The 22,779-nt window shown below is 50.8% G+C and overlaps 1 protein-coding gene across 1 annotated transcript in view; it reads left to right on the top strand.

Moving 5' to 3' along the window:
- The first annotated feature begins 510 nt into the window (after positions 1-510).
- Positions 511-22,779, top strand: part of SHB (SH2 domain containing adaptor protein B) — a 134,178-nt gene continuing 111,909 nt past the window's right edge. Inside the window, exon 1 of the mRNA XM_080819608.1 lies at positions 511-1,819. Coding sequence (XP_080675734.1) covers positions 1,106-1,819 — 714 coding nt within the window. The 5' untranslated portion in view covers positions 511-1,105. The remainder of the gene's footprint in view (positions 1,820-22,779) is intronic.

Genomic DNA, 22,779 nt, shown 5'->3' with positions numbered 1-22,779 from the left:
ACCCTGTCCTGGAGGGGACCCAGGGCCTCCCTTCCTTCGCGCGGTTCACGCTGTAAACTAGAAATGTCCCGGGATAATTCGGCCCCGCTCTCCGCAGCCTCCAACAGTGGGTCCCTGAGGCGCACAGTGCGCGGGGACCAGGAGACGCGCATGGGTCTGGCCTCTGCACGCGGCGGGCTCACGCTGGCAACCTCACGCTCCAGGCGGCGGCCGGCTGCGAGCGAGGCGGGGCCAGGAGCGCTGCCGGACCCCGGTGCCCTCAGGCGCCACCCCGGGACTGGCGCCGAGGCGGCCGCGGGTGGTGGCGCGTGCTGAGGTGGAGAGTTGCGCCTGCAGGAGACCGGGTCACGAGGAGGGCGGGGCTTAGGCGGAGGTCTGGCTGCCGGGCTCGCTGGGCGGGTGGGGGGGAGCGGGGCGGGGCCTGCGGGGGCGGGCTAGGGGCGGGGCGCGCGCGCGGGCCCAGGGAGGGCGGGGCCGCGGCGCGGGGCGGGCTCTGGCGGCCCGAGTGTCACACACGCGGCGGTTCGGGAGGCGGCGGCAGCGGCAGCAGCAGGCGCCGCCGGGACGGGCACGGGCGCGCGGCTCGGGCGGGCGCCGGCTGCCTCCCTTCATCGCTCGCTCGCCGGCTGCGGAGCCGAGCTCTCCCCCAGCGCTCTCGGGAAGGAAGAAGGGGGGCCAAAGACGCCTACAAGTTCCCGCGGCAGCCGCAGATCCCGGCCCAGGCGGAGGCTGCGGTTCCGACGGGGCAGGAGAGCGCTCCGCGGCGGAGCGCGCGGCCAGAGCGTCCCAGGCTGGGGGGCGCCCGGGCCTTTCGCTGTCCGCGGGGCGGAGGGCCGGGATCCCATGAGACGCGCCCGTGAGGGACGAGAGAGCCGAAGCCCAGGCGGCGAGAGGCAGAGGCGGAGGGCGGTGCTGCAGCTGCTGGAAGCCGGGGTCGGCCGGCAGGAGGCGGCGGAGAGAACTTGAACTTGGCGTCGGGAGCGGGCGCCCCGGACGCCCCCCGCCGGGGCCGGGGCGCCGAGGGACCTGGGCCGCAGCGCTGCTCCCCGAATGGCCGCGGCGGCGGACCGGGCTCCCGCGCCGCGGCCCTAGGCGGCCTCTCGCCATGGCCAAGTGGCTGAACAAGTACTTCAGCTTGGGCAACAGCAAGACCAAGAGCCCCCCGCAGCCGCCGCGGCCGGACTACCGCGAGCAGCGGCGCCGGGGCGAGCGGCCCTCACAGCCCCCCCAGGCTGTGCCGCAGGCCTCGGCGGGAGCCTCGGCGTCCTGCGGTCCGGCTGCCGCCTCCTGCTTCTCAACCTCGTCGGGCTCGCTGCCCGACGACAGCGGCAGCACGAGCGACCTCATCCGCGCCTACCGCGCACAGAAGGAGCGCGACTTCGAGGACCCCTACAACGGGCCCGGTTCGTCGCTGCGCAAACTGCGCGCCATGTGCCGCCTGGACTACTGCGGCGGCGGCGGGGAGCCGGGCGGGGGCCAGCGTGCCTTCTCGGCCTCGTCCGCGTCGGGCGCCGCGGGCTGCTGCTGTGCCTCCTCGGGCGCAGGCGCCGCCGCGTCCTCGTCGTCGTCCTCCGGCTCCCCGCACCTCTACCGCAGCAGCAGCGAGCGGCGGCCAGCCACCCCTGCCGAGGTGCGCTACATCTCCCCGAAGCACCGCCTCATCAAGGTGGAGAGCGCCGCGGGCGGTGCCGGAGACCTCCCGGGGGGTGCCTGCTCGGGCGGCCGCACCTGGAGCCCGACGGCCTGCGGTAGCAAGAAACTGCTCAACAAGTGTGCCGCCTCGGCCGCGGAGGAGAGCGGGGCCGGCAAAAAGGACAAGGTAAGGCACCCCTTGTTCTCACCCCAGGTTCCTGAGCCACTGTGCGCACGGGGTAACTGAGGCAAAGCTCTGGTTCCTTCATCAGCTTCTGGCTAGGACCCTGGGGTAAGGGTTCCCACGCCGCGTCCCAGTTCTTCCCTATCGCACGCTTTTCTCCCGGGATCCTCGGCCTCTGACACAGACTCCTAACTGCTGCTCCTAAAACGTCCCCTCTCTGAGCCCACAGCCAGGTGTCCTCCTTGGGAAGTAACCTGACCAGAGCGTCCTGCCAACCTTGTCCAAGAAAAACCCAGCCGGCCCTTCCGTCTCCCAGGACCTAAAGTCTGAAAGTCAGAGCTGGCACAGATTTAGAGGAGCGTTTTTTGTTTTTGTTTTTACCCCTACTCCCGCCCCCCCCCCCCGGTGGTTGGGAAACTGAGGTCCAGAGCTGGGAAGGGACTCTCCCGATATTACACAGCATTCTTGGTGGCAGATCCGGACCGACTGTCTTTAAACGTATATATGTAAATCCTACTAAAAGCCCTGCCCTGCCCCACCCCTCGCGCCGGGTTTCCAAATCCAAGCGGCCTTTTGTACTGGGGCTGCCCTGGGAACCCCCCACACATGCTTTTCCGGTTGAAATACTCTGCCTCCAGGAGCTTTCCACTTCTGTAAGTCAGTTCCTCCCGCAGAGCGCACAAGGGGGTCCACCAGTTCATCGGGCTGGAAGGAGATTCACCCTCCAATCCTCACCTCTTTCTTCCTGATCCCATCCCACCCCATACAGCCCCAGGAATGAGGGAGACCGCTTTGTGACACACCCCCCAATATATTAGGCCATTTTGATCCCCCTCTTTGAAGCACACCACATATAGCCAGACTGGGCCCCTCTCTTCCCCCTTCACACTCCTGTGGCACCCTCCCTTCCCCCATCAAATAATACTTGTTCTGTCTACTTATGGTGGAAGGCAGTGTTTTGATTACATCTGAGGCCCAGTGCCCTGTCAGGCTGATGTCCCTCTTGTTCTCCCCATCACCCCCCACCTTTTCCCAAAGGTAAATTTTTCTCAGGCGTGGGCTGGGGAAGACGGATAGTCTGAGTTCCTTTTAGGACTGGATGTCCAGACAGGAGGGAGACAGGCTCCTACCTGCCAGCTGGTGCTTGGAAAGGGATGTTTTTGTCTTCTAAGCAGGAGAAGTAAGGGGATGCCCTTCCTTTTAATTTTTATGCCTGGCTTTTTCTCTCTGAGCTCCTAGGTCCCAAGAGTATCCCCTCCCCTCTGGATCTGCTAAAGGCCGAGTGGGCCATCAGGGGAGGATCCCACGTCCCCCTTGAGCCAGTTTAGGGGCACACCTTGGAAGCATGGACTCAGGGCTTCCTATAAGAAGCTGGGAGCCAGGTGTCCACCCAGGTGCTGTCTTGGAGGAGGGGAAGGTTTCTCTGAGAGCCCCCAGGATCAAGGGCTTCTGGTTGATGTGTGAGGGAAACACCAAAGAGGCTCCCTGCTACCTTACATATGGCTCAGGTTCAGCTTGGTGCTGGCTTGGGAGACTGCCGTTCCTCGGTAAGGTTAGTTTGAGCAAGGCCCCACCTGTAAAGATGGAGAGATTCCCAGTGAATGGTGCTAGACTCCTCGCGCCTCCGCCGGTTACTCCACAACCACCTCCCTGGTGGGCAAATCTTTCTCTCCTGTCGCTTGTAAAGTCTTCTTTTCTGGCTTTCAAAACTTTAGTAGACATTTTTTCCCCCTAATTACAATTAAGACTGTTTCAATACTGAGGGATGATAAGGCTTATAGCTGGAATGTCAAGTGTGTTTAAGAGTTGGCTTTGTTCATCAAGTTTTGTTTTGTTTTTTTTTTAAGATTTTATTTATTTGACACAGAGAGAGATCACAAGCATGCAGAGCAGGCAGAAAGAGCAGGGGAAGCAGACTCCCCGCCGAGCAGAGAGCCTGATGCGGGGCTCGATCCCAGGACCCTGAGATCATGACCTGAGCCGAAGGCAGAGGCTGAACGCACTGAGTCACCCAGGCGCCCCTTAAGATCTTATTTTTAAATCTCTATACCCACTTTGGGGCTCAAACCGACAACCCCAAGATCAAGAGTTGTATGCTCTACAGACTTAGCCAGCCAGGCGCCCCTCACCATCAAGTATTTTTTATGGGTCTTTTCTGTGCCCTCCCCTGCTGGGTGCTGGAATTTTATGGCCCAGTGTGCAGTGTGGATGATGAGTGCTGTGATGGGGGTGCTGTTACAGGAGGGGTGAAGTGGGGTTGGTCAGGGAGAGCCATTAGTGGGGGTGGGGGGGCGGTGGCTATGGTTGGCTGCTGAAAGAAAGCCTGACACTTGAGGGGATGCTGGTAAAGTGCCTGTGGCTGGCATTGAGAGGTTAGAGTTGTGCCGGACCCCTGGGGAACACAGGGCCCATGTTAGGGAGGACCTTATAAGCTAAGCACAGTGAGGGCCAGTGAAGGGATTTAGCTGCTAAGTGATGTGAGCAGACAGAGGTGGGTTTTTTTGTTTGTTTTTTTTTTTTAATCTCTCTTGACTGCATTTCACCTACTGGGTTGTGACTTTGAGCCCTTTGATCTTTTGAGAAATTGTTCCCATCCAGAGACAGGAGTTTCGGCCACCAGATGTTCTTTCTAATGAGGAAGAGGGGAGGCAGCCACCGAGAGTCACACTGTGCAGTGGTTCTCAAACCAGAACTTGGAGGGCTCTTTAAAACGGATTCATCTAGCCTACTGTGGGTCCTGGGAATGTGTGTTTCTGACAAGTTCCTAGGTGATCTTTTTTGCTGCTTATCCTGGTATCAGCACTTTGGAGGGCCATTATATAGCAGTGACTTCTTAACCCTCCCCCTGGGTCTTTTGGTTGGAACTGCTTTGGGATGCAAAGACTCTAGATCCCCTCATCTCTGCCCTCTGTGTAGGGCTGTCTCCTCATGTGGGGCCAATCCCCCCCTCCCCCGTGCCGTTCCTGGTCAGGCAGTCTGAATGCAGCCTGGTTTTCACATTATTTTCAGCCAGACAGCTTTTGGAAAGCCAGGCATACTGTATAGATGGAGTCCTGAACACCTCAGAGCCTGCCTTCTACCCCTCACCCATGGACCCAGGAAAACCCACTTCTAGTGCTCACTTAATCTCAGGCCCAGCTTCCTTTGGTCAGTTGTCAGGGATAAGACAAGAACCCATGAGGCTGATGAATGCCTCCCCCCCACTCCCACTGTGTGGGTGCCAGGCCCTGTGTTTGTTTATAACATCAGGCCTGAGTTGGGACTTACTGTGGTGTGAAGTGGAAGCTGTTGGTCCACTGATCGTCCTTTCGGTGCCTCCAGTGCCACGTCCCACTATGGTTTATCTTTGGGGGCCCTGCCTCGTGCCTCCCTATTCTACATTTAGGCATCATTTCATTCTCCTAGTGAGTTCTCTGACATGTGCACTCCCCCCCCACCCCCAAAGCGTCCAGTCTTGGGCATTATCCCTTTTAGAATCATGTGAAAGAGGGGGAAGGAATGAAGGCTGCAGAAGACTTGCCAGTAATCTCTGGCCTAAGTCTCTGGAGAAGATTGTCACACACTGTCTTCATCATTTGTTTCCCCCGAGGTTTGGTCTTGGGGAATTTTGTGAGGTCTTTACCTAGGAGGCAGCTTTGAGCTGGATCTAGAGATGCAAGTGGAATTTCAGCGCAGGGGAGGGGGCAGGACTTCTGTGTCAGGGCTCTGTGTGCATGTGTGGATGTAAGTCTGCATGCATGTATGTGTGTGGATATATATACGTGTACATGCACATACAGAACTTCGGTATGGAGTGTGTTCTTGGAAACCAGAGCTTTCTTGCCCTGTGCCTCCCTTGGGAATGAAAGATGACATCAAATAGGTGGGGGGCTGAGTTTGGACCCCACAGGAAGTCCTTGTAACTGGTGAGCTGAGAACCGGACAGACTCAGAGCCATGATTGAGCTATCACAATGGGGAGGGGGGTATAGGGTCAGATTAGGGGACAGTTAGAGTCCAGGTGAGAGACCATGAGGGCCTAAGCTCCCAGGAAGAGAGAAGGAAACTTGTCAGTACAAATATCATTCTTTCGGGTTGCTTTTATAAAAAAGTAACAATGACAAAAGAAACCAGTATCTTGGTCGGTCTCCTCCCTTTGTGCAGCTAACAGGTCTCATCCCACTACATTTTCTGCTGAAGTCTTGTTTCTTTTATCATAATTAAGTAAATGTTTCTACCACAACTGAGAAAGTCAAAATGCATGATGACATCAGTTTCCCAAGTTTTAAATACATGCTAATGTGTACCAACACTTTATATTCTGTCAGCATCCACACGGTTGAGTTAAATAACATGTTTCCTAAAGAATAATATCATGCCTAACCTTTTTTTTTCTTTTTTAAACATTCAGCAAACAGTGTCTGAGCAGCATGCTAGACAGGGGATATTCAGAGAATAAGTGGTGGCCAGCTTTCCAAGAAGGAAACGTCTCAGTTTGCAGTTAAGCACCAGCTTCTTAAGGTCTAGTCTGGGAGACAGATAATAGCTAAGGAGACCTAAGGAATGCCAAAACAGAAGTGTGTGCAAGGGGCTGGTAAGGCCTCGACTCTGGGAAGTCCAAGAGACCTGTCAGGAGGAAGTGACATTTAGGCTGACTCTGGAAGGATCAGTGGGAATTTCCTAGGCAGGGAATGGGGCAGGGGTGGGGGGTGGGGATGGGGTGCTGTCCATGCAGAAGGGATAGAACAGCTTGTGCCACAGCCTGGAGGCTTGGGAAAGAATGGTTGGAGGCTCAGCAGAGTAGGTGTGGTAGGGGCATTACAGAGGAAGGTTGGAGTCAGAAAGGGAAAAGTGTGTCTCATGTGCCTTGCTGGAGAGTTGTAACTGGTCTTTTGGGCCTTTTCACATGCAATCATTGATGCATGGCTTGATTGAAGCCCCAGTCAAACATGAGTTGTCAATTTCCATTTGGTTAATGGGCATATTCTCTAGTTCTTAGAAAGTAATAGATGGAAAAGGTAAGAGCCAAAGTTGGTATCTGTGGTCTGGCTTGGGATGCTTTCTCTTTTGAAGTCCTGTCCCTTGAAAGTTGTCTGAGAAAAGTGCTGTTTTTATCAAACCTGGTTTTCTCCATTGATTACCCAGAAGAGAAATATTCTCTAGGCTTCATGCTAACCACTTAATTGGTCATTTAATCCTTACAATCACCCCTAGAAGAGGTCTAGATACTGTATTAGTTAGCTATTGCTGCATAACAAATCACTCCACACTTAGTGATGATAACTTGGGGTTGGCAAACTTTTTCTTAAAGGGCAAGATAGTGAATAATTTTAGGCTTGAAAGCCAGATAGTCTTCATCACAACTGTTCAGCTTTGCCCTTGTAGCTGGAAAGCAGCATAGACAATCTATTAATTAAAGGGCATAGCTGTGTTTCAATAAAACTTTATTTACAGGGGTGCCTGGGTGGTTCAGTTACATGACTGCCTTCAGCTCATGTCATGGTCCCAGGACCCTGGGATCGAGCCCCATGTCAGGCTTCCTGCAGGAAGTCTTCCCCTGCTCACGTGCGCTTGTGCATGTGTGCGCTCGCTCTCTCTCTCTCTCTCTCGTGCATGTTCACTCTCTTTGAAATAAATAAAATCTTTTTTAAAAAGAACTTTATTGACAAAAACAGGCAGCTGACCTACAGTCTGTAGATTCCAACCCCTGCTTTAAATGATAAGCCTTTATTTTATTTTAATGACTTTATTTATTTGTCAGAAAGAGAGAGCACAAGCAGGAGAAGTGGCAGGAAGAGCAGGCAGAGGAAGAAACAGGCTCCCTGCTGAGCAAGAAGCCTGCTACAGGCCTGCATCCCAGGATTCTGGGATCGTGACCTGAGCCCAAGGCAGCCGCTTAACCAACTGAGCCACCCAGATGTCCCAATGATAAGCCTTTATTATTGTCCACAAGCCCACGAGTCAACTGAATAGTTTTTCTGGTCTCAACTGGGCTCACACGTGAATCTGCGGTCTTTTGGGGGTGGATGTGCAGCCCTGCTGATCCTGGCTGGCTCTCTTACATGTTTAGGAGGTAGCTAGGTTAGGATGGTCCTGACTGAGACGTTGGATTCTGTCCCCTGTGATCTCTCAGTCTCCAGCTGTCTAGCTTTGTTCATATGATCAAGGCAGTGTTCTAAAAAAACAGAAGCCCATAAGGTTTCTTGAGGCTAGAAACTGGCACACTGTCCCTTCTGCTGCATTATGTTGACCAAAGCAAGTCACAAGGCCGGCCAGGATTCAGGAAGAGAGGAGGAGCTGCAGAATCACATGGCAAAAGGCAGGGATACGGGCAGGCCATTAATCAAGGCCTTCAATGCGATCCATCCACCATAGGTAGTAGTGCCCTTACTTTATAGATAAAGAAACCGAGGCTTTGAGGTTAATGACTTGCTTATCATCCCCACAGCTACCAAGTGACACAGCCAGGATCACATCTGTGCAATCTAAATTCCAAGTTCATATGCTTTTTTAATATTTTATCAATTTACTATTTTCCGTGATTTAAATGGAGATAGGAAGGCTCTGATATTTACTGACATGTGTATTATGTGTCTCCTTCCTTCACTTAATGTTCCTCTTCTTATACCCCTCTGCCTGATTTCCCACCCCTTTCAGTCTGGGCTTTGGTGGTCCCCAGAAGAGGCCCCAGAGCTGGCTTTACTCTCTCCCTCCCCCATCTGCCTCTGAGTTCCATAAATGAAATGTTAATGCAGCCCTTGAATTATTTTATAGAGAAATTCTGCACGCAGAGTTGGCGTTTCTCGAGGGACAGCTGCACAAAACGTGTGTCTTGTAACTATCACGTCTTCTCATTCTAACACCAAGCATTCCCTTCCTCCAAGGATTGGTGAGCCTGTGCATGCTGTTTTAAGGAAAAAAAACCCAAAAAACTAATGGCACCTTGGACTTATTAACAAGGAGCCCAAGTTTCCTTAAAGGAGATCAGGTGACCATCCTCTAATCTGACAATCTCAGAACAGGACTGATTTCCTCCGACTTAACCCCCAAGATTTGACCTCGTCCTCTCCCCACCCCCAAAGCATTTCTAACCCATAAAATAGGCGTTAAAGGGCAAATCTGAAACAGGTGTGGCTTCCTCTGGTCATTTAGCAAAGCTCAACTTGCCTGTGTCAAGCGCTCCCCTGGACGGTTTATCTTGGAGCTTTTACATCTTGTGCTGGGAGAGCCAAGAGGTAGTGGCCTGTGGGAGAAGGGGGAGGTCAGGCTTGGCCCTAGAAACTAAATCGGGATTTATAGCTTTGAAGCGGAGAGCTGGGATGCTGGCTGGCTGCTGGCACCACCTGTCGGCATTCTGAGTGGTGGCCATGGGTTTCCAGTAGGATGGAGATAGAGGTTGCTGTGGTCTCTGCCGCCCTGTCTTTCTAACTTCTGTTTGGCCTGTGTTGACTGAGAAATTGCCAAATTGTCAGGAGCTGTGTGGGTATAGGGATGAGCCGGGGGTTCATAGTGCCAGCCTATAAGGAGCTTATTGGTGAGGACACAGGAAGCAGGTGAGAATACAGATCTGTATGGCAGAATTTATCAGTAAGCAAAGTGGTGTAGGTGGGCTGAGAGCCATTCTGGCACAGGGGCTGTTCTGGGCAGAACCTTGATTCCATGGAGCCAAAGGAGAAGCAGGATAAGGGGGCGGGGGATGGTTGTTGTTTGCTTTTTTTTTTTTTTTTAAACAGAGAAGCGGAGAAGTCTTCTTGGAGGAGGAGGCACTTGAGTAAAGAAAGCATTGTCACTTCAATTGAGGGAGCTTTCCACGTAGTAATACTAGCCAGTGCTTCCAAATCACATATTCAGCCAGGCACTATTCATTGTGCTTTACATATGCATTAACTCCTACAGCACACCAAATCCTTTGAGGTAGGTGCTACTGTCATTCCCATTTTACATATGAGGCAAAGAGCTGTTAAGTAACTTGTCTAAGGTCCATACCACCCGTAAATGGCAGAGATGAGATTTGGAACCAGATCCAGAACTTTGTTTTTGGCCGCTGTGCCATCCCACCTCGGGTTGCATAGTCTCATGCCAGAATTTCCTCTGCCTCACTTGTGGTTAGACTTACTCTCTATAAGAATTCCCCTCAGGGCGCCTGCGTGGGTCAATTGGTTAAGCATCTGCTTTTGGCTCAGGTCGTGATTCTGGGGTCCTAGGATCGAGCCCCACATTGGGCTCCCTGCTCCATGGGGAGTCTGCTTCTCCCTCTCCTGCTGCTACCCCTGCTTGTGCGCTCTCTCACTCACTCTCTATTAAATAAATAAAATCTTTAAAAAAAAAGGAAGGAAGGAAGGAAATACCATTTGTGAGCCTTGTAGGAGCAACTGATTCCTACATTTATGTAAGTATTTCATAACTTAAGGGCATTTTCAGACCCATAGTTAATTTGCTTCTTAAGAGTCAGTCTGTAAGGAAGGTGCTATAACCCCCATTTTACAGATGGAGAAACTGAGGCTCGGGGGAGGAATGGAGCCTGCCCTGCTTCACAGCGGGGACTGGCTGAGCCGGTGGCCCAGCTGTGGACCTTCTGTTCTGAGCCCAGTGCCCTTTGTGCTACGGGTGTGGAGGTGGCTTGGCCAAAGCTCCAGTCCACAGGAAGGGTGACAGCCTGATTGATTTCCGGTTCTTTCCATGTTTTGATTCTGAAATACTTTACTGAGACCATTAAGGAGCATCGACAGAGGACCTTGCTTCCACAATGGAATTTTCCTTCTCTTCCTGTTTGGTATTTTCCAGTAATATTTCTATTAATGTTTCACTTTCAGAGGCACCAGCTTCCTGAGAGTTTTTCGCTTTCTCAACTGCTGAGCCAGGAAGAATTGAATTTTCCTCTAAATCATTCAGTTCCTTTCCATTTTCTCCAAGGGGAGCCCTCTCTGGATTTCCCATTATGCTGTAGAGGAAGGATCTTGGAGGTGGGTCCAAGGAATGGAGAGAGAATGAGTCAGGGCCCTGGGGAATGACTCACGCCCTGTGTTTTCCAAGCAGGACTTAAGAATGATGGTCAGAAAGGGGCTTCCCAAGGTCCATGAGAGGAGAAGTGACTTGACAGGTGGGTGAAGTGGGGAGAAGTGGATAGCACTGGCCCACTGCTGGGCCTTCACTTGCAGGCTGGACCCTAAGTCCTCAAATGGGCCATGAGAACTTACACCAAGAACTTTCTCCCTGTTCATTCATTCATTCATTCAGCAGGCATTACTGAGTGCTGCTATGGTGCTGGGTGTTCTATGGAGGTGCTAGGGATACAGCAGTGAACAAAACTGATAAAAATATGTGCTCCCTAGGGGCACCTGGCTGGCTTGTTCGGTAGGGCATGCAACTCTTGATCTTGGGGTTGTAAGTTTGTGCTCCCCTGAGTTTGCCCCTTTGTGAGAGGAGTCAAGCAAATGTCAGATAGGAAGATAGTGGGTCCGGTAGGAAGTATGAAGAGAGGTAGAGCAGGATAAAGAGGCTAGGGTGGGCCTGAGTTTGGGGTGTGGTGCCGTTTTAGGTGGGGTCTCAGAGGGCTTTGCTGAGGATGTGAAAGCAGGATTCCCATGGCTCCCAAGAGTAGGGCATTCTACACGGAAGGAGCAGTCATGGTAAAAGCCTGAGATAGGAGCAGGCCCAGGGGCCTCAGGGAAAGGAGCATGCCTGGGCGGAGCAGGTGGGAAGTGGGCCCTGGGGCCACTGGAAGGGTCTCTCACTTGAAATGGTGAGATGAGAAGTCAGTGGAGGGTTCTGAGCAGAGGAATGACCGGCTCTGACTTGGGTTCTGTCCACATCACTCTGGCTGCCTAGTGGAGAACAGCCTTTCCAGGGTGAGCGGGGAGGCCAGCTGGGGCACATGTGGCTGCTGGAACAGGGGCACTAGTGGTGGGTGAGGAGAAGATACGGACTTCAGGACATGTCCTGGGTAGAGCTGCAGGATTTCCTGACAGATGGATGCACTGTGAGGTGTGAGGGGAAAGAGAGTCAAGGGTGATGCCCAAGTCTTGGCCTGAGTGATAGGGAGGATAACTCATCATGAACCCAGGTGGGGAGGACAACAGAGGAGCAGTCCTATAGTTCAGCAGATGGGGATGACCCAGGGCTCATTAGTCCTAGGGCTAAGAGCAGAACACACACTGCTACCTCCAGGCCTGTGAGGTTCCTGAGAACCTGAAGGAGGCATGGGGGACCTCCATCCCAGCTGGGGAAAACCACCCTATGGGTTCAGAGGAAGGTGCACATGGGGCATCCCAGACAGAAGGCATCCTGTCCATGGTGGTTGAGAGCAGAAGAAGAGCACTGCTGGGCCAGAGCCCAGGGCTTGCCTTCGTGTGACTGCAGGTGATGGAGGAAGGTGGCAGGGGTTTGTGTGTGAAGGGCCTTGCCTGCCATGCATCTGAAACTACCCCAGTTCTCCACATTTGAAAGAGGCCACCTGCTGTGTTGCATGTCTGAGCTGGGCACGTTGGAAGGGTAAAGTTGAGTGCCAAGGTTAAGTCTCCAGGGACAGGGCTGGAGCCTGCCTGCTTTGCTAATAAGCAGCGCATTTCATTGCTGAGCACTTGTGATTGTTGGGAAAGTTCTCCCTTACATAGGGCCCAGCAGCATGTGGAGACGAGAGAGGAGACGAACACAAGTAGGAGGAATGGGACTTTCCTGGTTTCTCCAGGCCATGACTAAATTCTGAAAATGAAAATGACGAGAAGGTTCTTTACAGTGAAGCTTCACTGTTTTTTGGATGTGCACTCCCTGAAAGCCAGACAGCCCTGTAATCCTTCTGGTGCATTCCAAAGCCATGCATGTGATTTGGAGCCTGCGTGGCATTTGTGGAATGGTGCAGCCTCTACCTGCCCTTCCGTGGGGGGCAGTTGTGAGTTGGCTGTGTTCTAAGGTAGTCCTCAGAACTGCAAGCTTGGATTTTTCGGTATGTTTATATCTGTGAACTCCAACCTCCCCCCCAACCGCCTTTTTTAAACAAAACTAAGGCAAGTTTGGTATAGAAAATGCAGATTAGCAAAACTAAAATAGAAACTAACTCTAATTCTATAATTCAAAGAACCCATCGTTAACATTTCACTGTTCTTCCCTTAGCCTTTTTTCAATGCATATATATATACATTTTCCCCACCACAACAATCAAGTAATATTGCCTGTATTTATTCTCTTTTTGTTTCAAGATGGGGAAAGATGTCTCCATTATCCTAAACATTCAACAACAGTAATAATGTGTGTGGTATTCTGTTTGTACATTTAAGCTTTCCATAGTCTTCCCTAATTTAACATTGCTCTAATGAACATCTCTGTAACTGAATTCTCAGCGGAAGTCTGTGATGGTTTCCCTGGGACTGAGTCCCAGAAGGAGGATTGTTGGGTAAGTAGGGAAAAATTTTGATACGTGCTTTCAAATTGTATCCTAGAAAGACTTCACACATTTACGCCTGTTTTACTCTAATCCAGTTTAGTTTCATTTGCAATTTCTTGGGTGACTGGTGCCTGTGTGCTTTGACCATTTGTGTTTCTTTTCTAAGATTGTATACTTTTATCTTCTATCCTTTCAACTGCAGGGTTTATCTTTGTATTGGTTTGTAAGAGCTTTTTGTAGATTAAGGATGGCAGCTCCTTTACCTGCCATTGTGGGGGACAGAATATTTCTTACAGATGTATAATATGCATTTCAGTTCTGTGTTTGGTGATTGTTGTTGCTCACAATGAATTGTTTTCTGTTGTGAGACAACTCTCAATGTTCATGATTTCTGGAGTATGGTGCTTAGAAAAGTCTTCCTTACTCTAATGTTTACCTGTATTTTCTTCTAATACTTTGTTTTTTGTTTTTTGTTTTTTTTTAAGGTTGAAATCTTAATCTGCCTGGAGTTTGATTTTAGGGTACGAGGTAGGGTTTTAATTTTGCTTTTCTGAATGACCAGTCTGTGTCTGGACATCCTCTATTTTTTCTTTTTTCTATTTTAAAAAGATTTTATGTAGTTTTTGAGAGAGAGAGAGTGTGTGTGTGTGAAAAAGCACAAGGAGGGGGAGCAGTAGAGGGAGAGGGAAAAGCAGGCTCCCTGCCAAGCAGGGAGCCCAATGCAGGACTCGATCCCAGGACCCCGGGATCATGACCTGAGCCGAAGGCAGACGTTTAACCATCTGAGCCACCCAGGGACCCTCTCTACTCATTTCTTGCTCTGTGATCTGTATTTCTCCAGGTGCCTGTTTAGGCTTAAATATTTCGACTGTTTCACCATGACTGCATTTAGGTCTTATCAGTTATTATGATAATGATGATTTCACCTTGTCTTTGTAAAAATGACACCTTCCGTCAGCGGATACCATGCGCTTATTACACATTCAATTCCTGACACCTGAGGGAAGTAACTGAGTACTAGGGCTTCATCTTTGGATGCCAAGTGTGACGCTGTGGGTGGGACGAGGCCAGGAGAGCCCTGGCTCACCCCTGGTGGAGTCCGTGTCCCCATCCAGGATCAGGGGGCTGGATGTTCGTATATATTGGGGGCAACCACATTCTGTGTTCTCCCCTGCCTGTGTGACCTTATCTGGGTACATCAGCTTCAGCTTTCACACGGTGACTGTGGAGAAAGGGATGCAATGTTCAGTCACCCAAGCAGCAAACATTTTTCAGATACCTACCATGCATCCCAGCACAGAGCTGAGTGAGCCCCGCCAACACTGAGAGATGAGTAAGTCCTGTGCTGTCCCTCAGAGCCTAGGAGGGAGGGATATCAGAAAGGCCCAGGGTTCCCTCCAATGCAGGACAGAGTTCGGGTGTGAGGACGGAGGCAGGTGTAATGACTGTGAGTAGAGAAGAAAAGCATCAGAGCCCACGATGGGCACAGGCACTAGTGGAGCTTGCTGTGGATAAGAGCTCGCACTTGGGGGAGGGCTAAGATGTTGAAGGTGTGCCATGTGAGGACTATGTTATTTTGATCACTTGCATGTTTTTCACACCCGCCAAAATCCAGTCCAAGCGGCATGAATTGACGGAGTTCTCCCCATATCCCCCAACCTTTCCTTTCCCCCCCTCAGCCCAGGTGTCCTGTGTCTTTAATCAACAAGAGACCCTCTCTGAACCCTTGCTGCATATTCCCCTTTTTCTGGCTCAGGCCGTGTCAGGATAATCCATCTTGTGGTGTCTGCTATGAGGTTTGTGACATTAATGAATTGGTGTTAATGGTACAAATTAAGTCCAGGGTATTCACAGGGAATAAATCAAGAAAAATGCAAATTTCTGAACACTGAACATGTTTATGGTTCTAAGAGGCTAAGATATCTACGTAATTCACTCTGCTGTGTGTCATACCACATCACTGAACCCTAGACCAGCCCTTGTAATGCATTAGAATCACCTAGGGAGCATTTTTGAAAAATTGCAATTCCCCGGACTGATGACCACCTTGGCTCCCCGGGCATCAGTGTTACAGGAAGGTGCCCAGATATTCTGATATACAGCCAAGGTTGAGAGCTGCTGTCCCATACCTTAGTTTGGAATTCTAGGAGAGCCTGGAGCTCACCCAGGCTAACCCTCTGGCATCCATGCCTGAAAACTTTCAGTGATGAGGGGATTAGTCACCTCCCAGGCCACATAGCCACCCACTCCTTTGCGCAGCTGGGTTCTCAAGGCTTTTTTTGCTGTTCACTCCACTTTAGCACAGGTTTGTTGAGTACTTGATGTTACGAGACCTCTGCCTGCTGCTGGTTTGTTAGGTGGACTCTTTGAGGTCAAGTAGAACCAGTCTAATCTTAGTTCTTCCACACAATGACCCTCATATGTGTGAGACTGTCTGATATGTGATCGTACCTTCAAAGGCAGAGGGAAGCTGCAGATTTTCACAGTTCCCCATAGAGCCAGAATCCCAGCCAGGACACCAGCTGCTAAGAGCAAGGACCCTCCAATATCACAAGTGTAGAGGGCACCAATGGATCCCGAGTCCCGGAGATTCCTGGGCAGGAGGAAGTGGCAGGCTAGACCAGGTTCTGGGCAGGTGGGCTGAGGTTAGCACCGAGGAGTTAACCATCCCAATGTATAACCCAGTGGGGAGCCAGGTTGGATTGCCAGGTGGATTTGGGGGGGTCTCAAAGCAAAGAGAGTAGAGGAGCAGTCAGGAGTAGATTCCAGGGGAGGAGGGAGGATCTTGTCATCCAGGGCCTCAGTCCTGAACAGGCAGGAAGTAGAGCATAAGTTGCCCAGCTGAGAGTAGCATGGCCTCGGGGGCCGGGTATTCTCTGTCCTGGTACTTTGCCCTTTGTGGGGGCTAGCCACCACAGGTACCCAGAGCTGTTGATTTTAAACACTGTAGAATCCTAATGGTGTCCAACCATGGTGGTGTGAAATGAGCATCCGCTTCGGGGTCAGAAGTCTGGATTCAAATTCTGGCTCTGGTGCTTGGAAGCTTCGTAACTTGAGTCAGGTGGTTACCTTCCAGGCCTAGAATGCTGCATCTGTGCTAATGTGGGTTTAGCAGTAAGATGGCGTCCTGACCGCTCACTCTGTGCCTCGCAGCTACATACCACTTTCCATGTATGATTCTCATGGCAGGTCTTTGATGTGGTCCTGTTAGAATCCCCTTTTTAAATGTGAAATATTCTGGGGATGAGGTCCGGAGGCAGTACATAGGGTCATTGTGGGGCTTTAACGAAATTACTTATTTAAGTGGCTGAGCACAATGCCTGGCATGTAGGAAGGGCTTTATGAATGTTTTTGTATTCTTTTGGCCACAGCTCAGCCTAGAACTCCAGGCTTCCTGTAGTCACAGTGAAGCCAGTGAAGCTGCTTCTAGCCTGAAGGTGTCCTCAAAAACGTGGCCCTGCCCTTGTCTTGGTGATCAGTTTGTGTTGACCCATGATTCCCTGCAGTGTTAGAGTAAAAACTCCGCAGACCATCAGCCCATTCTAAGGGCTCTATGTATATTAATTCACTGAACCCCACAGCACTCCCTATGAGGTAAGTTCTAGCAAGAGTCTCATTTTACAAATGGGGAAACTGAGACCAGCAGGACCTTGTCGTTGTTTGTTTTGTTTTTGGTACATTGTCCTAGGTCATAGGTGACACGACTAGTACAAGCTGCAGATGGTGGAGGCTCTATAGTGAGTCTAGCTTGTGTCTACCCATAACTTCTCTGCTACATAGCTATAGGGAACAGTGAAAGAGGTCACTTCAGTATCACCTGGTGGTCTCAAAACTGTGATGCCAAAGCCATTCGAAACCTGTAAAGTTGATAAAGCATCTGGTTTGGGGCAGGCACTCTTCTCTGTGTGTTCTCAGGATAATGCTGCCAAAGGAGCACTGAGAAGGCTCTGTGAAGTAGGTGGCAGGGAGCGGGGCCTTCGTGGAAAGGGAGCACCAGGGTATTTAGACATTAGTGGATGTGAGGAGAGTGTGAGGGGAGGGGCATTGTGAGGGGTCTCAGGTGACTGAAGGAGAGGCTGTGAGAAGGTACAAGGGGAAAGATGCCGCAGTGGGAGCTGAGGCCAAGTGCCAGGAGTCCTGAGGGCTAGACCACAGAACTTGGTCTTTATTCTGTGGGTAATGAGAAGTGGTAGAGCAGGGCAGCAACGGGGTCAGATCTGTGCTTTAAGAAAATCTGTGTATCTGCAGCTTAAGAGGACTGGTTAGAGAGGGTGGGGAGGGGGCTGCCTAGCAGAGCCTGCAAGTGGGGACCCCAGTTAGGAGGCCTGGGGTGCTTTAGGCAGAGGCAGGGCGTAACCCTCATCTGCATCCTGAAGCCATGAAATACTGTGACTGACTGCTCAGGCAGCTGGCAGTGACTCTGGTCCATGGAGGGAAATTGAGCCCTTGCCAAGGAGACACGTTTTTACGGATCACCTTGTCACCTGCTGAGATGCCCTGTGTAGGAGTCTGTGAGTTGCCTGCTCTGCCAGAACCTCCGTCCGCACTCTGTCAGTCAGACAGATCCTGTGCGGCGGGAGGGGGGCGCTGGGCCTGGGCTGGGGATGGAGGTCTGTCTCCACATGCCATCCTGCTGGTGACAGAGTCTGGCGGGAGGCCTCGAGTGAGTCCAGCAGCTCCTCAGCTGGTTGTTTCTGCAGAAGCGCGGAGCCAGCAAAGGCAGAGCCACCACGTGCGCAGCCTGTCCGTGAGGGAAGCTGTGTGGGTGAGGGGGAGGGCGGAGTGGGCAGGGTTTGCTCTGGGGGTCCACGGAGCCGGCCCCCCAACCTGAGACCGAGGCTTAGCTCTGCCATTGGATGGCAGCACCTCCCAGAGCTGGAGGCATTCAGGGGCTTCGGGGCTGTGGTTCGGAAGGCAGAAGGAAGCTGCGGTGGAGCTGCTGGCGGTGTGGCTCGAGCCTTCAGAGGAAGGGAGAGCTGGGGCTCTGGACGCTGCTGGGAGGCTGACCTTTAGAGGACGTCCTCCAGGGGAGAGGCTCTTTGAGAAGCACTAAGTGCTCTGGAGCCATCGGGTCCCCAGAGGGGAAGAAACATTAGCCCTGATGAAGATGTTTGCTGGGCTTGGTCGAAGGGCCCCCTGAGGATCCCTGACCAGTTCCTTCCACATTCAGCACTGAGTCAGAGAGCCCCCCTAAGGCCGGCAGAGCGTGCTTCCTGGGCCCAGAAGAGACATTTTGTAAATAAAGATCCAGGAATTATATGCCATCAGTCCGGCTCAGGGGGCTCGTGCTGCACGCATGGGGCACACGCTTGGGGAATTGGACTGTCAGTCAACTCCTGCTTGCTGAGCTGTGAGGGCTCAGGATCCATCTGAAAGCCATCTGTGGTGTGACTGCAGAGTGACAAGATGGTGGGAATTGGTGTCATCACTTCCTAGTCACCCACAGGATGGCTGAGAACATTGTCAAGGCTCAGCTCTCTCTCTCTCTCTCTCTCTCTCTCTCACACACACACACACATATACATACATCTTGGGCCTGAATATTGTCAGAGTGCAGACACCAAACCCAGGCGTGCTGCTGGGGTCTTGCCTTCCTTCCCCTTGTCCCACCCCACCTGATTTTTGTCTGCACCCTTCATTCTGATTCTTTATCACCTACACACTAGGATAGAAGTGGGCCTGCTTTTGAAAAAGCTGAGGAACTTCTCTCTATCCTGGATTGTTTCGAGGAGGCCTTAAAGATTATTAGACATGAAGCCTCCAGAGGAAGCAAAAATTGCTGAATGTGACAGCTCGCAGAGGGGTGCTGAGTAAGCAGTTTGGAAGTGGGAAGTTTCAGTTAATGGATAGGAGGGAGGACTCATTCTTGTGGGGTTTTTTTCTATGTGTCTGTGGTTTTTTGTTTTCTTGTTTGTTTTTGTTTTTGTTCTATTCAATTCCTCTCCTTAAGTTAGAAATGCCCTTTATATTCCTGTTTGATCCTTTGTGGACTGGTTATCCCAGAAAATCTAGTAACCCTTTGTTCTTTTTTGATTTTTATTTTTTTTAAAGATTTTATTTATTTATTTTAGAGAGAGAAAGTTTGAACAGGGGGAGGAGCAGAGGGAGAGGAGCAAGCAGACTACATGCTGAGTGCAGAGCCTGCTGTGGGGCTCAGTCTCAACCCTGAGATCGTGACCTGAGTGGAAATCAAGAGTTGGACACTTAACCACCTGAGCCACCCAGGTGCCCCATAACCCTTTGCTCTTCATGGTTTCTTCTGTTTTTACCTTTTTCTCCACAACCTTATAAGCACTTCAGGGGATTGCATTCCTTCAAGTTCACAGTTTGAAGTTCTGTTTGCCCTCAAACAATTCTTACTCTGAAAGTAAATTTTATTCTAGACACTCCTGATGGCCACCTTATAGTTATGGATAGGAAAGGGACTCTAGATATATAAAGGGTACTTAGACAAAACAAGAGGTTTATATGTTCTTGTCTTCCCCAACCTCCTCTTTAAAAATTCAGAAAGGAAAATCGGGGCTTCCCTTGTAGGAAAAAACCAGGCTTCCTTAGAAGATAGGTGTATTTGAATTTCAGAGACTTGTTTGAATGTGAAACCTAAGGACATGTTGCCTTCACTGTCTAAAAATCAGACAGGTTAGTTAAATTGTCATTATAAAGTTTATTCCGCTAGCCATTAGGGGCATGGCAGGTTCTACTCCTTAGTTCTTTAGTGGTAGAAGAGAATCATCACCATTGGTGAGTAAAAGAAAGGGCCCTTTTGCTGAAGGACTGTGGCATTTCCCTGCATTGGTCTGCGGCTGGATGGCCAAAACATTAACAGGCATTGACAGGTGGATCCCAAATCACAGGGTGTGTCTTTTTTTTTTTTTTTTTTAAGATTTTATTTGAGAGAGCGCACATTTGCGTATGCACAAGCAGGGGGAGGGGCAGAGGGAGAGGGAAAGGAGGCTTCCTGGGGCTCAGTCCCAGGACCCTGAGATCATGACCTGGGCCGAAGGCAGCCACATAATGAACTGAGCCTAGGGGCCTTTGAGAAAAGCAGTATAGGAAGTGAAGGAGCACTGTTCAGGCTTAATCTGCCTTCAAAGTTGAGGGTCTGTGACCTTGGGCAAGTCGCTTGACCTCTCTGAGTCTGCCCATCTTGAAAATAAGAGTGCTTATCCTTATCATGAGGTCAGCTGTTAAGGCTGCTGTGAAAGGACTCAGGAAATCAGAGTTGCCCTAAAAGTGTTGTCAACTTGGTTGCAGGTCTGAAACATTGACAGCAAACAGTGAAGGCACAACACGGAGGACCTGAAAAGTTGCTGCTCTGTGACCTGGTGTTTCCCCTCGTAGGAATAAAGTGAAAAGATAAGGATAAAGTGAAAAGAGTCACAGTGATTTAGTTACCAGTAACCTACAGCAGATGGGAAAGCGAAAAACTGGAAATCCCCTAAATGTCCAACCAGGAGAAGTGGCTAACTTGGGGCCCGTAGCGCACGTAGCGGAAAGGGACGCAGCCAACCAAAGCTGAGCTGAGTAACTCCACTGCGGAATAGTCAAGCAGGGAAAGGCTCAGACGGAAAAAACTAAATATTTATATTCTCCGCCTACCCCATTCCCACATACGTATGTAGTAGAAAGGATAAATGAATGGGTCCAAATGTGAACAATGGTCATCACAGGAAGACTGGGTGCTGTTCAGTTTTTAAAAACAAACATTTAATCGCAGAAGTACTTTTTTTTTCAAGCTAATGCTATGTCAAACGAAAAGGAAAATGGAAGGTAAGCCAACACAGGCTCTCTGCCTCTCAGCCCTGCCGTCTGAATGAGTTGCTGAACGTCAAAGCCAGGGCTGAGAGTGTCTCATTGTGTTGGAATGTGGGCAATGAGGATTACAGGAAGTGGTGACAATCCCTTTGTTCTGTAAGCTCAACCGGCTTGCTGGGTGCCAGCACTGGCCCTTGGTGTTCATCAGGACATCAGCTGTCTGTGTCTGTGGTCACAGCCTTAGCCTGGGCAGGGGCCTGTTACTGGACTGTGTTGGCAGGCACAGGAAGCCACAACTGCACACCCTCTCTCACTTAACTCCTGGTAGTGCACTGGGCTATTCCACAAAAGGAGAAGGGCCACTGTGGGGGGATTTATTGGTGTCCTTCCTGATGCGGGAAGGTGTGGGGATTTTCCCTTGCCCCTCCAGAAGAAATCTGTCCTGGCTTCCTCTCAAAGCCAGAACAACCTGCTTTTCATCTGCTTCTGCTTCTCCCTTCCTATTTGTGCTGTGTTTCCAACTGTGGCCAGCTGAAAGAGTTAGCCAGGAGAGGGGACTGTTCCCTTGGGCTGGGAATATTGCTGCTCTAAAGGCAGATTGCAGTTTTTCCCCTCTGTTAACCTCCCTGTAGGAGGCAGGCAGAACTGGGCCTTGCACATGACAGGTGCCCAGTGAAGCCTTGCAATCTTGAAGGGTTTTCTGTGTGGAAGGGTGGGTGTGTGTCCATGCTTGTGGGTAAGGATCATGGAATATTGAAACGAGAAAACCTCTTGCTCTCATTGTGCCTAAGATTATGAGCTCTCTTTTTTTTTTAAGATTTTTATTTTTATTTTTATTTTTAAGTAATCTACACCGAGCGTGAGGCTCGGCCAGCCGGGTGCCCCACGCTCCTTTTTATTGAGCACGCATTGTATGCTGGACTGTGCTGGGTGCCATAGGTATATCAAATCACTCATCCTCCCAGGAGCTCCCAAGGAGGATATTGTCCACTTGTCACATAAGGAAACAGGCATTTCCATCTTCTATTACCAGGGACTCCACTCCTTGAGAACATGTGCTTGTTTTTGATATAGCCTTGAAGCTCCTGGCTCAGAATTTGGAATCTAGCTGCCCTGGGTGAATTGAACCTCAAGTGTCCATGGCTGGATGACTTTGGACAAGTCCTAGCCCCTCTCTGGGCTATCGTGTCTCCATGTAGAAAGTAACCAGGTATTCTTTTCTGTCACAAGGCCCCGTCTTTTTCAAAAACTTTCCAGGACAGCCACCCCCCCCCACCCCCACCCCCTGCGGGTTCCTGTGGAATGCGGTTGGTCTTGTAAGAGGTAGTCGCAAGCAACTGAGGCTTTTTTACTATCAGGCTGAGGTCCAACCATCAGATGACTGTTGTCCCCAATTAATAAGACAGAAGAAATAAAGTTGTGCAACTTTATAATGAAACCACATTTCTCACTGCAGTTTCAATTCATCCAGCATTTAAGGCACGCGTCCTGCCCCTGGCAAGCTTGCATGTTTCATTCCTTGGCACGGTCACCCACCTTTTCACCTGAATTGGTTTGGAAAAGCCTTGGGCCGTTTCCAGAAATTAAATCTTGAGGATGGAAGGTTTACCACCCCAGGATGTTCAAAGAAATGTGTGGCCTCCTGTGACAACCCAACTCAAAGAGGAGCCCAGAACGGCTTTGGGAATAAGTACGTTGCTTCCCATGGTGGTCACTCGTTCTTTTCAGTAGTGTAAGTCCCCATGTGTCTCACATAGGAGCCATGTACTCATGAAGGAGCCAGTGAACTTTCTGCAGAGGGCCAGCTGGTAAGGATTTCAGGCTTTGGGACAACACAGTTTCTGTTGCAT

The sequence above is a fragment of the Martes martes genome, assembly GCF_963455335.1.
Source record: "Martes martes genome assembly, chromosome: 12".
Taxonomy (NCBI): Eukaryota; Metazoa; Chordata; class Mammalia; order Carnivora; family Mustelidae; genus Martes; species Martes martes.
The sequence above is the reverse complement of the archived record's forward strand: the minus strand, read 5'-3'. Positions and strand labels throughout refer to the sequence as shown.